Here is a 13,774-nt window from a genome sequence, read left to right as displayed (position 1 = left end):
TGACAGGACTAGGAAGTAGTTTAGAGCTCAAGTAGTTCAAATCTCATTTTACAGATGAAGCGACTGAGACTCAGAGATAGAAAATTATCTTGTCATATATTTAATTTCAAATTAAATTATAAATTATAAGTGATTATAAATTCAAAGTTAGTATTTGAACTCAGGGCCACAGGTTCCGAATACTATATTCTTTTTCTTTCTACTTCTGAAGATGGAATAAGCTCCTAATCCTAGCAATCATCCTGTACACTTCAAATCTAAGCTATTATGGAGGAAGTGCTGTTCTCCTAACTTCTTGCTTCCTCCATTTCAGTCAAAGTCCTTTATTAAATTCATTCTGACCTTGCCTTCTTTTGTCCTGCTACCTTTGCTCTTATCTCCAAACCTGGATTTATTTCTATCTATTGATGTCCCTCCCTTCATTAAAGACCTGACTTAAGCTCCATGAAGCATTTCCTAATGCTTTCAGGTAAAAGTGACTTCTTCCTCAAATGGTTGTCTCTCATTTGTCTGGACCTTGTATTTTTGGTAATTCTCCCTTGAATCTTAGTTATTACTACACTGGGAGAAATGAGAGTTAATCCTGATTCTGTAAAAGATGTCTCAATAAAGCATGTACTATTTCTTTGGGAATACAAATACAAAAGTAATTCAAGGTCATGTCTGCAAGGCACTTATATTTCATTGGACAAAATGAAATCTGGTTCTAATTCTGTGAGGTGTGGTAGGGATCTTGAGGTATATAAAAGTAGTCTATGATAGAATCATTACCTTCCTGAAGCTTCACTTAAAAAGTGCAAGTGGTTTCCCTGTTTCAGATAAAAGAGAAACTCCATTTTTTGACATTGAAAGTTCTTCACAATCTGACTATAGTTTATCTTTCCAGGCTGATTAAATATTGCTCCCACATATAGACTCTACACTCTGTTCAGAATAACCTATTTATTCTTTCCTAAATTTGACATTAAATCTGTTTCCATTGGGGCTGCTAGGTGGCGTAGTGGATAAAGCACCGGCCTTGGAGTCAGGTGTACCTGGGTTCAAATCCGGTCTCAGACACTTAATAATTACCTAGCTGTGTGGCCTTGGGCAAGCCACTTAACCCCGTTTGCCTTGCAAAAACCTAAAAAACAAAACAAAAAAAATCTGTTCCCATACATAGGCTGTCTGGAATATTGTCTCTCCTCAACCCTACTTTTTGGAACCCCTAAGATTACTTAGGGTTCAACTCAATCTTTACTTCCTTCAAGAGGTCTCTTCTGATTTTTCCCAGTTAGTAATACCTTTCACTGTGTATTATTTATTTTGTATTTAACCTACATTTATTTTTCTGAGAACATATTTTAAATCCTAGTAAAACATATGAACTTTGCAGCAGGGACTGTCTCATTTCCACCTTTGTAGTATACCTAGCACAGTACCTGCCTCATGGTAGAAGTCTAATAAATGATTGCTGATTGACTATTTTGCAAAGAAATCTTAGTTGACATTTCTAAAAATTAAGTGCTTGTAGGTATTCTTATTTAATAATAGTTTTAGTATCTTAAAGTTAAATGATTCACCTCAGATTTAAAAAAAACTGGCTCTCAACACTATTTGAGTGTTTGCTGTATAAAAGCAAGAAAAGAAAAAAAAAGTTGGGACCAGTCCCACAATGCTCTTAAGGCATACGCATAAAGAAATCTTCTTTGAAGCTTTAAAAAATGGTTACTTCAGTTAGAGCCATTGGATTTCTAGAAATAGAAAGTCTTTGTTTATCTACAGGTCAAAGAGAGTGCATATATAAAAGGGAAACTGGTCCTGTACACATTCAGTTCTTTGCCTTCTCACCCACTCACTATCAGTGAACCTTTTTTTTTTTTCTGAAGAGGGAAGAGACCATTAATTCCTCAGATGCTGACAAGGCCCTCTTCCTTTGCTAGGTCAAGCAGACCAGAGCAGAAATTAAAGGGGTTCACTTCCTAAAGGAAAAGAACCATGTTTCTTTCCTGTACCTTGGTTTCCTCCTCTGGTTTTTTTTTTAAAGAGTGGACTTCTGAGGGCAGTGGGACAGAGAGAATGAATGAGAGGCAGAGTGGGAGGGAAACTTTTCCCTTCATCTCACTATGCTAGCAAATCTGATGTATAAATATAATCTTGACAGCAATGACCACTGAATCTAGAATGGAGAGATGTAGGTTTAAATTTCAACTCTGTTGCTTACTAGGGAGATGACCTGGGGAAAGACCTTTCTCAATCTCAGTTTCCTCAACCATAAAATGAAGATGATAATTATGCCTATTATGAAGAATGGTGAAAATATCAGAGCCATCTAGAAACTGAAATACAAGGATAGGAGTCAAGAGAAACATTTAAAAAGGTCACCATAAAGGAACAATCATCAGAACTAACCAAGGACAAATTGTTTACATTAGAATGGAAAGAGATGATGTATGCATTCTTTTTGAACCCTCAAGAGTTATAGAAGGGAATCAGACAAAGAGATTGGGAGTAGTTCTGCTATGTTTTGGTGATCTTAAAAGAAGGTTGGAAAGGGAGGGGAAGAATAAGAACATACTGGGGCGGCTTAGGTGGCATAGTGGATAAAGCACCGGTCTTGGAGTCAGGAGTACCTGGGTTCAAATCTGGTCTCAGACACTTAATAATTACCTAGCTGTGTGGCCTTGGGCAAGCCACTTAACCCCATTTGCCTTGCAAAAACCTAAAAAAAAAGAATAAGAACATACTGATGGGGAAAGGAAGAAGGAGGATGGGAAAAATTATCTGTATACAAGAAGACATCTATACAAACAAGGAGGAATGGATATAGGAGTCTAGATGACACTTGAACCTTACTTTCATCTGTACTGTTCAAAGGAGGAAAGAATACATATATGGAGTTGATTATACACATTCATTTCGCTTAACAGAAAAATAGGAGAATGACAAGTAAGTGTATATGTGTGTGTGTGTGGGGCAGGGTAGATAAGAGAGAGCATAGATTAAAGAAGAATTAAGTCCTAAATTTAAAAAACCCTCTAAGGATGTAAAAAAAATTATAGCATCTCTTTTTGGGGTGGCAAAGAACTGGAAAATGAAGAGTTGCCCATCATTTTGAGATGGATGATCAAGCTATAGTATATGAATGTGATAGAATACAATTGTGAATGATCAAAAAAAAGATGCTTTAAAGAAAGTTGGAAAGATTAGGATAAATCATTGCAGAATGAAGTGAGCAGAAAGAGGAAAATAGTTTATATAGTAATAACAATATTCTAAAGACAAACAACTGTGAAAGATTTAGGAACTCTGACAATACAATGATCAACAATGATTCTAGACCACTCATGAGAAACATGTTTACCCACCAGAGACAGGTGTATAGTATATAGGCTAATACATGTACACATATAAACATGTATATACACAGTTGTCAAATGGTCAAAAAGGTAATATTTTTTGCATGGCTGTACATATTTATTACAGGTTTTATTTCTCTTTTTAAAATTTCTTTCTTTCTTCCTTCTTTCCTTCCTTTCTCCTTCTTTACCTTCTTTCCTGCCTTTCTCTTCCTTCTTTCCTTCCTTCCTTTTTCATTGGAGAATGTTGGTGGAAGAGGTGGGAAAGAAAGTTGAATTTTCATTGATTGAAAAAAATTATTTTAAAAAAACATGGAGCATGATATTTCATATAGAAACTCCTTACATTGATTCATATGGGCAATTCATCTATAACTTATATCTTTGCAATTCTTCTAGAGTGTTGAATGGTTAAGTAGCTTGCCTATAGTAACATAGCTAATATGTGTCAGCTGTAGTTCTTTTTAACTCTATTTTGCTGGGCTTGATTTTTTAAATTAATGGAGCCAAGGAAGTGCTATTGGGTACATAAAAACATATCATCCCATAAGTAGCTTAGGAGGTGAGACATTCTAACTGGAGTTCAGGCATTGCCAAATGGTCGGATATAATGAGTGCTTTGATGGGGATAGTATGCTTACATACATTAACATTTTCTAGGTAAAATAATTTCTTTCTTCATTGCAGAAGTATTCAATACACGTTTTCAGGTGAAATGTTCAGTTCTTCACAAAACACTTCAGTTAGATCAAATGACAATTTGCAGTCTCATGAAAGAGAGTGAAAAATCAGCCAGTTGACCACTTTAAAGTCTGTAAGACTTTGCTTAGGAGTTAGAGCTGGAAAGAATCTAAGTGATGATCTTCTCCAGGGATTGTTTTTTTTTTTTTTTAGGTTTTCTTTGCAAGGCAAATGGGGTTAAGTGGCTTGCCCAAGGCTGCACAGCTAGGTAATTATTAAATATCTGAGGAGGTCGGATTTGAACTCAGGTACTCCTGACTCCAGGGCTGGTGCTCTATCCACTGCGCCACCTAGCCGTCCCTTTCTCCACGGATTCTTAACCTATTTTGTGTGTCATGGACATCTCTAAGGGATAAAGGCTATAGATACTTAGAATAATTTTCTTTATCATAAAATAAACTAACAGGATTACAAAAGAAAATAGATTATTTGTGGGAGTAGGGAGAGGTCCATGGACCTCAGGTTAAGAACCCATAATTTAATCTAAGTCTTTTATGTAAAGTGAATGATGAGGAAATAGACAAGAAGACGATAAATGACTTGCCCTAGTTCATTCATGAAGAATCAAATTTTAAACATAGAATCTTTAGGGGCATTTCCAGGATTCTTCCCACTTTAATATGGATGCTCATCATTCAGGTCATTGGGTAGGAAGTATGCCTGCATATGTGCAGACCATTTATTCATTCCTTCCTCAGTTCCTTAGCAGGCCCTCCTGAATATTTTAGTAGGGCATCACATCCCCAGCCCACTCCCAAATTGAAGAATCTTGGAAAAAGAATAAGCAAACCTTTGCTAAAGTGGCTAGTGTATGCAAATGCTCTTACTTATTTTTCTAAGTAAGGGTAGATTGTTAAGAACAATAACCTTCTTTGGTGTGACTAACACACTCTTTCTCTCTCATGTTCAGGGAAAAATCTTGCCTATCTGATCTGGCCTGACAAAGGAAACCCATAACATCTTAGATCAGAAGGTATATTTATCTGATATGCCAAGATAGGTAGGGGTATGGGGCTGAACTTATCCCTGAGGACTCTCAAAAGACTCCCTTTATACTTGTCCAATATAAGTGTTGGAGCTGTTTGGTTCAATCCAACTATCACATCAAGGTAAGCAATGATTTGGCCTCCATTAATTTTGAACATTGTCATTAGTGATATAATTTCAAATTTTAATAGTTCATTGGGATAGAAAAATTTTAGAGCTGGAGAGGGATCGTAACCTCCTCATTTGACTGCTGCTGAAAATAAGGGAGCATTAAGTTCAAGTAATCCAGTTGAGAATCTCTTCTATAACTCCCATAGTGGGAGTTTTTGAAGACCTCAGTGATGGAGAACTGACTACCTCTTGAGGTGACATAGCAAAATAAGACATTCTTTCATAAAATAACCATTCAGTTTCCTAATCTGTGAAAAAGGTGATAACAACTTGTAAATATAGAGTTGCCCTAAGGAAAGTAAAAGACAAAGTTCTAAAGAAACACGAGCTGTTATTACAATGAATTGGGAGTTCTCTGTTTCTGATGCTATATATCTTGAAAAGCTACCTCCAGTAGCAATGCTCAGGATGACCTACATATGAGCAGCTTAAGGAAAATATATCTCCCTGATTTAGTCATCTAAAATCTGAACTCCAATAATGCAACCTTATTTCCTTTGATTTAAGTTAGAGATTTTTATCAACTCTTAAAATGTAGATATTCCTGAAGGGAGTAATATACTAAGTTTTCTTATGTTTATCTGTGTGAAGTGATCATTTAGTTCTTTCCTAGGAACAGGTGTTGAAAAAGAGACTGTTAAAGGGCCTAAGACCCCTGTACTTTATGTGTGTGTGTGTGTGTGTGTGTGTGTGTGTGTGTGTGTGTGTGTGTGTGTGTGTGTATCTGTAAGAGCAGGTAATGGTAGAGGGGAGCTTCCAGAAAATGAAAAATCATAATGAAAAGGAAGCCAGAAGGCATCAAATTCAAATTGGGCCTGTCACAATTTTATCTTGGGTTGGCTCTGCTGCCAGGATAAAGTGTTATGGAAATATATAATGAACAAAATATGGCACAAATTTCAAGAACATGCAATAAAATATGTAATCCAAAATTAAACTGGTGGGTTTTTGTGTTGGGAGGACAGAGAGTAGGAAGATGGAGAGAATAGGCAGACATTAAAAAACTGAATATCAGCACATTTATTTCCTCTTAAAAACTTAGAAAAGGTGGGTTACATTTTAATCTTTAAGTGTTTTCCCTTCTTATTATGTGATATGTTTTTTAAAGGATCCTTCAACTTTTCTTTTCTTCTGGTACCCTCCATTATCCACTTTCTACACCCTCCCTTCTTCTTCCACCCCCCCACTTTTTTCTTTCTTTATTCCACTGCTAACTGATAGCACAGAGGGAAAAAAATACAATTCTATATGTTCAGATAGAAAATGAATTCAATGTGGGGAACATGAAATGTGCTTGAGGCTTGGAGAAAACAAAGCTCTTGGTGACTTTTGGCAGACCACAAGGAAAGGACACAGCAGAGCACTTTCTAAACCCCCTGGAATGGTGAGCTGCATATTTATACAATCAGATTCACGTGGCAGACTAATCTCCAACCTGCCCATGGGTCACTTCTCAGTTTGTAAATATGAGGTGTAGGGGTCTTCTAACGTGGAAGAAATATAAATGAGTGGGCTTGTTCACCATCTGCTATAGATTTTGGTGTGTTTAATGCTCAGGCTGTGTTTTATTGGTATAAATCATTTGGTCCTGAGGACATATACTGCTAAGGTAAAGGGAACAATTGCATTTTATCATGATATGCAATCATCGAGTTTTATATTATATAATTTACTCCCCCAATTTCTCCACTATAATACACTTCATTTAGGTATTTTCAGACCTGATGATGGTCTCTGATGCTCTGTCTGCTTAATATTTGTTCTTCCTAAGACTGTCCAACTTAATTCGAGTCTTTCATGCCACCAAACTCACAAATGACCTTATGAATATTAGAGCAAGTACTTTAGTGTTCATTCTCCCGGATAGGGAGTGAAAAGATGGAGCAGAAGACAGACTTGGTGACAGATAAGGGAAAAAAGACCATCCGTTTCAAAAAATAATTACTTGGAAGTTGGAATGGATTAAAATTTTCTTTGTGGTCATTTTTTTAAACTATGGAACCCTTTGGGTAGTTTGCTTTCTGCATGGTTGGAGAGAGGGCCACTATTGATGGAAGTATAAAACCACAAGAATATTAGAGCATTAGAGTTGGAGGTATTATTTAAAGTTATAATATCCTTCTTAATATCTGACTTCAAGATTCAAGATATAATTAAGGAACTTTGAACTCAAATGCCACAAAGCAAATATAAAAAAGATGGGCCTTGGATCTTTTCATAAGCTTGGGGCCAGTTAAGGGCTTTAGAATTTCCCAAAAGTAATGTAGCTTGCTTTGTTACTTCTAGGCTCCAACTCAATGTCCTTTTTTACCTTCTGTCGCATATACATCTTCAGAGAAATCTCTTTATAAAGTTATAGATATAGCAGTAGATTTATGTATATCAATCAATCAATAACTTTTATTAAGCACTCACCATGGGTCAGACATTGTTCGAAGTATTTACTATAAGGTAAGCTCTATAAAGTCTCAATCTAAATCCATGTTAAAATATGGGCAATGGATATTCTTCATCCATTCGGAATTTGCTGTGTGGATAGACAGACTAAACTCCTTTAAGTAATCACAGGACTTTTCCAGGAGTATCTGCACTAATCTAAGCCTTGACACAATCAGTCCAATACAATTTACAAATATGAAGTCTAGGTGGTAGTATACCATCAAATTAAAATAGAAACAGATGCCAATGGGTTGCCTATTGAACAACCACAAATAAACATTATTATGTTTTATTATTTTTTAAATGTATTTTGTTAAACATTTCTTAATGACATTTTAGTCTGGTTTAAGCTCCACCTGGGAGTTTTGCAGGTGTGCTGGTCTTTGGGCTACATGTTTGACACCTTTGCATATGACTTTGTGGTAATTTCTGAATCTCAGTTTCCTCTTGTGGTTAAAACCTTTCAGTGGCCCCAGTGTCTAATATCTGACATCAAAGTCAGGCCCTCCACAATCTTTATCCCTAGTGCTTTTCCATTTATTTCTTTTCCATGTTCTAGTCATCTAGGACTACTTGTGACCCTATACTCTCACATTGCTCTTTCTTATCCCCAAACATTGATATGTGTTGTCCATGTGCCCAACAGAGTCTATTTGTTGAGGGTATAGCTTGAAGTCCCATCCTCAGTGCCAATGACCCCAGCTAAAGGGACTCTCTTTAAATTACTCATTCCTCTTTCACCTCTCCTATGCACGTTTTAAAAAATTAGATATGGTATCATATTTGTTTGAGTTCATATTTTATGCCTCATTGTCAATCAGCAAATAGCCATAGAGGGGTCCATTGTCATCCTGAATACTAGGCATTCCTAGGACACAAAGAAAATCTGTAAATAGAGATAGTGTTTATTCACAAAGGAACCCATATGCTAAAGTCACACTGGTGCACAATTCCAGTGAAAGAATAACATAGTGGAAAGCATGCCAAATTTGGAATTTGAGAATCTTGGTTTTAATCTTATATTTGCTACAAAGTCTTTGGGACCTTGGATAAGTCCCTTAATCTTGTTTGGCCCTAGGTACCTAATCTATAGAGTGACAAGGTTGGACAAGAGATAGTCTACAAAGTCAACTTCAAATTGAAATCCATGATCAGTTGGAGTTTTCTGAATATATCAGTGAATTTACCAAGAAACTTACTAATCATTTTAGAATAAAAAATAAAATAAATTAAAATAAAGATAAACATAACAAGGTGTGACTGCACATTCCAACTGTTTAGGAGGCTGAGTCCAGTGGGACTATATGATTTTGGTTTTTTTTTTGCAAGGCAATGGGGTTAAGTGATGAGTTCAAGGTCACATAGCTAAGTGTCTGAGTTCACATTTGAACTCCGGTCCTCCTGACTCCAGAGCTGGTGCTCTAACCACTGTGACCTTGAGTTTACTACTTCTGAGCTACAGTAGGGCTAATGTGGGTTTCTATGTTAAGGTTGGCACCAATAATGGTTTGTGGGAGAAAGGAGACATAAAGGAGAATAAAAAACAGCCCAAGCTGAAAAATGGAGCAGGTCAAAGCTTCTCTACTGTCGTGAGAGTGGTCTATGAGTAATCATTCTACCTCCAGCTTGGGCAGATAGGAAGGTTGAATCTCAAAAAAAAAATACATACAGAAAGTACAATCAAAAGGATAATGTATTTTTTTGGAGTTATAATAATGATGATCAGGTATGTGATAGAAAAGCTAATGTGGCTTTTATGCTGGTTTCTGCTATATTGAGGAAAAGAGGAAAACCAAAGAAGGATTATAAGACTGCTGCTTGAATGGGATGATAATTGACAAGAGATATGAAGCTCTTATTTTGCTACTGTTTTCTCTGTAGAGGAAAATGACCTTTTGCATTGAAAATAACAGATGACAATGGATAACAGGAGTTGATCCCTCAGATCATGGGGAAATTTCCCAAGAATTAGATATGTCCAAAAATCTAATGGGTTCCTTCAAGAGGTCATGGGTATGAAGGCAGAGTTAAGATGATAGAGTAGAGGAAGCATTCAAAGCCAAACTCTCTCTCCAAACAACTTTAAAATAATAAAACTGGAGTAGCATGCCCAACAAAAGTTCGGAGTGAGGTATTTTTCTAGCCCAAGACTACTTAGGATGAAAGAAAGAGAAGTCTGTGTGAATTGACCTAGAGCCTAGTGGTGTGGCAACATTAGTGGGGTGGCAGTGGAGTTTACAGCAACAAGCAAACAGGAGCAGCAGCATCTCCAAAGTTGGCAACACCTTTGCTCATTACCCAATTTCAGGTGAGAGAGGAGGGCTTGCAGTCACAAGGGAGCAAGGGCTCTAGCTCTGGATAGCAGTTGTGAAGTGTAAAGAGGAACACTAAAGCTTGTAATCACAAGGAGCTGTCTCAAGCGAATAGAGTTCCCATGTTGCTATGGACCACAATAAAGACCAGGGGAACTGTGACCACAGCTTTCCCTAGTTCATACCAGCTTGGAAGACTGGAAACTTATAGGCATCCAGAATTGTGAAAACAGCAAGGTGAAAAAGCCTGAAGCTTGTAACTATGTTTGCTGCCTATGTTTACCCTCGCCTCCTGCCCCAGGTGAGCAAAGATACAAATTGTAATGTGAAATAAGAAAAGAAATAAGATGGAAAGTGAGTGAATGACTAAAAACAGAACTGGACCATAAAAAAGCTACTATGGTGATAGAAAAGCACAAGAGTTTCCAGATGAACATGAAAATATTGAAAGCAGCTAGAAAGAAACCATTCAAATTCCATGGTATCACAGTTAGGATCACACATGAATTAGTAGTTCCTACAATATAGCTCTAGAAAGCTAGGAATATGATATTCCAGAAGGTAAAGGAACCAGGGATAAACTATCTAGCAAAACTGATTATAATTTCAGGGGGCTATTGGATATTTAATGAAATAGAGGACTTTCAAGTATTCTTCACTGACAAATTGAAAAGACAAACCCTGAATAGAACATTTGACTTTTAAATGAAAAAAGATAAAAAAAGGTAAACTTCAAAGAGAAATCACAAGGGACTTAATAAGTCTAAATAATTTACATTCCTATATGCACATTTAAGTATATAAGTATATATGGATAAGATATATATGCATGTATGTTTGTGTATAGACACACACAAACACATGTATACTATTGAGAACCTTATCATTATTAGAACAGTTAGGAATCTACACAGAGAAGGGTATTAATGTGAGTTGATTATGAAATGATGATCTCAAGAAAAAAGAATGGAAAGATGAGAAAGAAGGATCTACTTGGAAAAGGGAGAAAGTTGGGGAAGAATGGGGAAATTATTTCACATAAAAGGTGTTTAATCCTTGAATCTCAGTCTCATGAACTAGTTCAAAAATCTCTCTCTCTCTCTCTCTCTCTCTCTCTCTCTCTCTTTCTCTTTAACACATTACCTCATCAAAACTCACTCCCTCTCAGTCTCTCACAAACACATATATACAAACATGCTTATATACACACACATGCTTAATTGAATATACAAAGCTATCTTATCTAACAGGGAAGTAGGATAAGAAAGGTCCAAGAGAAAGAAGTATATGTGTAGTAAATATGAGGGTGAAATGGTTAGAAGTAAAACAACTTTTGAGGAGGGATGGTTAAAAAAAAAGAGAAGGAATTTCATCTTTTTTTTTTCTTTTTGGAACATGACAAATGTGGAAATATGTTTAAAATGATTTCACATCTATAATGGATATCATATCCCTTGCTTTCTCAATGGGTCGGAGTGGGGCTAGAGGGAGGGAAAGAATTTGAAGTCTGAAATTAAAAAAAATGAATGTTAACTTTAAAGAAATAGAAGTTAAAAAAGATTATGGTTTGGCCCTCCTTGGAGGCCTTCAAATAGAGGATGAATAAAAACTACTTGTTGGGTGTCTTAAAGAGGTCATTTATATCTCATTCATTAACACAATTATCTTGGACTCACCTAAAAGAAAGCACTTTATTAACAGTATTAACAGAAGAAGAATAGAAAGGTATTCCATCTACCCTTGTTAGGTGCACAGTGGGTGAGAGCCGTTGCCTCACCCTCTTGTGAATTTTTTATTTCCTAAAAATATGCTCTGAAAGATTAGAATTGGCTTTAAATTACTGGGAGAAAAAACTGACTGAGCTTCATTGCCAAGCTCTGATTTCCACTGCAAATTGTTCCTTTACATAAAGAATAATAATATGCTTTTTATTTAGGAATATGGAATGCCATCAGTAGAGTTTTGAATTGTTTAACCACCTCTCCTCAAATTGCTTTGAATTGTTATTTCATAATGGTGTTGGATTCAAGGTGATTGTTCACTATTCTGCCTAATTTTCTTTGTAACCAACCAGATACAGGTATAAGATGGCCTTTTGGGAATAAGGGTTAGGTGAATAGCATAGAATAGGATGTTGTTTGTCCTCTGTTCTCAAAGAGGACTAAGACATCAGGGAAGTGATACCATCATAAGTCCATGAGTTGGATTTGAATGAGGGGATGCATTGCTAAGTCATATCCTCACTTTCTCCTCCAAAGTCATCTGGATCCAATGGCTAGATATGAATTAGGATGACTGGAGATGGCCCTTGATGTGCGGCAATCAGGATTAAGTGACTTGCCCAGGGTCACATAGCTTCTAAATGTTAAGTATCATGTGCCTGATGCTGGATTTGAACTCCTGTTCCCCTGACTCCAAGGCTATTGCTCTCTCCACTGTGCCACCTAGCATAGGATAAGATAAGATGGAAGAGGATGGGATGAGATGGGATAGGATGGGATGAAACAAAGCTAAATCTTCCACTGGGATACTTGATTTAGCATTGAACCACAGGGGGAAACAAATACATACTATCTTCCTTTGAGCAAGTGAAATAAAACATTAAATTTAATTCATTTGATCTGATAGCCTTATCCTTCCCAAGTCTACCAAACTAGGTCATTGTTTAGTGATGAACAGGGTTCTCCCAAATCTCAGTTTCATTTCTCATTTTCTTCCCAGCTGTGTCTTAATTTCTGCCACAGATATACAAATATACTACTAGACAAGCATTAAGAGGTTCCATCCCATTGAAGGTCAAGTCCCGGCTTACGTTTGGTTGCTGAGAGTTGAGATTTGTATTGCCCACGGACCAGTCGGCAAGTGGAACCATCTCCATTGCAGACTCCACAGTTATCTTCCTTGACAGTGCTTCCCAGTTGGTGGTCACAGCCAACAATCTGACAAAAAAAAAAAGAAAGATGTACAGTTCAAACTGAGCACCTACTGACGGAGAGATCCATCTTTGTGACTAATTACCACCAAATTATTCTCATATCTTCCCTAGAGGGCTGTAAAATATGTTACCCATGGAGGAATCTGAACCTAGCCAGGTTTCTAACTGAACTTGGGAGTTAGAAATTTAGAATGACTCCAAATGGCTTTTGCAGTTCAGACATAGGGGGAGGGAGAGATGGAAAACTTTCTATGTATGTATGTGTGCAGACCTATGTGTGGGCATATGTGTCCACAGACATGTCTGGGAGGGGATAAGGAAAACAGATTATTGCAAACCTCTCTCTCTCTCTGTTTCTGTTAGTCTGTCTGTCTGTCTGTCTCAGCGCCCCCGTCCTTCTCTCTTTTTTCCTAAGTTCCAATTTGGTCTCAATACAATTCCTGCATTAATCAATCAATCAATCAATCAATCAATCAATTAAACTTTTCAAAAATTTATTGAATGCCTACAAAATTCAATATATGGTACTAATAGGAATATAGATTTTTAAAAAAGTTGATTTATGTCCTGTAAAATCCCCAAAACCAAATAAACAAAAAAAACCTCAAGAGATAACCAGAAAAGAAATGAGCCTCAGGCAAATCATAACAGGCAATTTTAAGAGTTTTACTGTGGAAAGAATACTTATATGTTCTGAATTTAAGGAAGTGATCAGTAGCAAACATAGGATTTTAAATGCCATTAGGCTGGCTGCTAAACTGCACAGTCCAACTCAGGCTCATCGATTTTACTAATCTACATGAAAATAGAACTGGTATGTTTTTAATTCTCTATTTTCTCCTCTTGACTTC

At 36.6% G+C, this 13,774-nt stretch overlaps 1 protein-coding gene across 5 annotated transcripts in view; it reads right to left on the bottom strand.

Moving 5' to 3' along the window:
- ADAMTSL1 (ADAMTS like 1) overlaps positions 1–13,774 on the bottom strand; it is a 1,134,116-nt gene that overhangs the window by 245,082 nt on the left and 875,260 nt on the right. For all 5 annotated transcript variants that reach the window (XM_074197566.1, XM_074197568.1, XM_074197565.1 and 2 more), the window contains one exon: positions 12,801–12,927. In XM_074197566.1, the coding sequence (XP_074053667.1) occupies positions 12,801–12,927 (127 nt within the window). The remainder of the gene's footprint in view (positions 1–12,800; positions 12,928–13,774) is intronic.

This window comes from Macrotis lagotis, chromosome 8, assembly GCF_037893015.1.
Source record: "Macrotis lagotis isolate mMagLag1 chromosome 8, bilby.v1.9.chrom.fasta, whole genome shotgun sequence".
Classification (NCBI taxonomy): Eukaryota; Metazoa; Chordata; class Mammalia; order Peramelemorphia; family Peramelidae; genus Macrotis; species Macrotis lagotis.
This window is presented reverse-complemented; position numbering and strand designations above follow the sequence as displayed.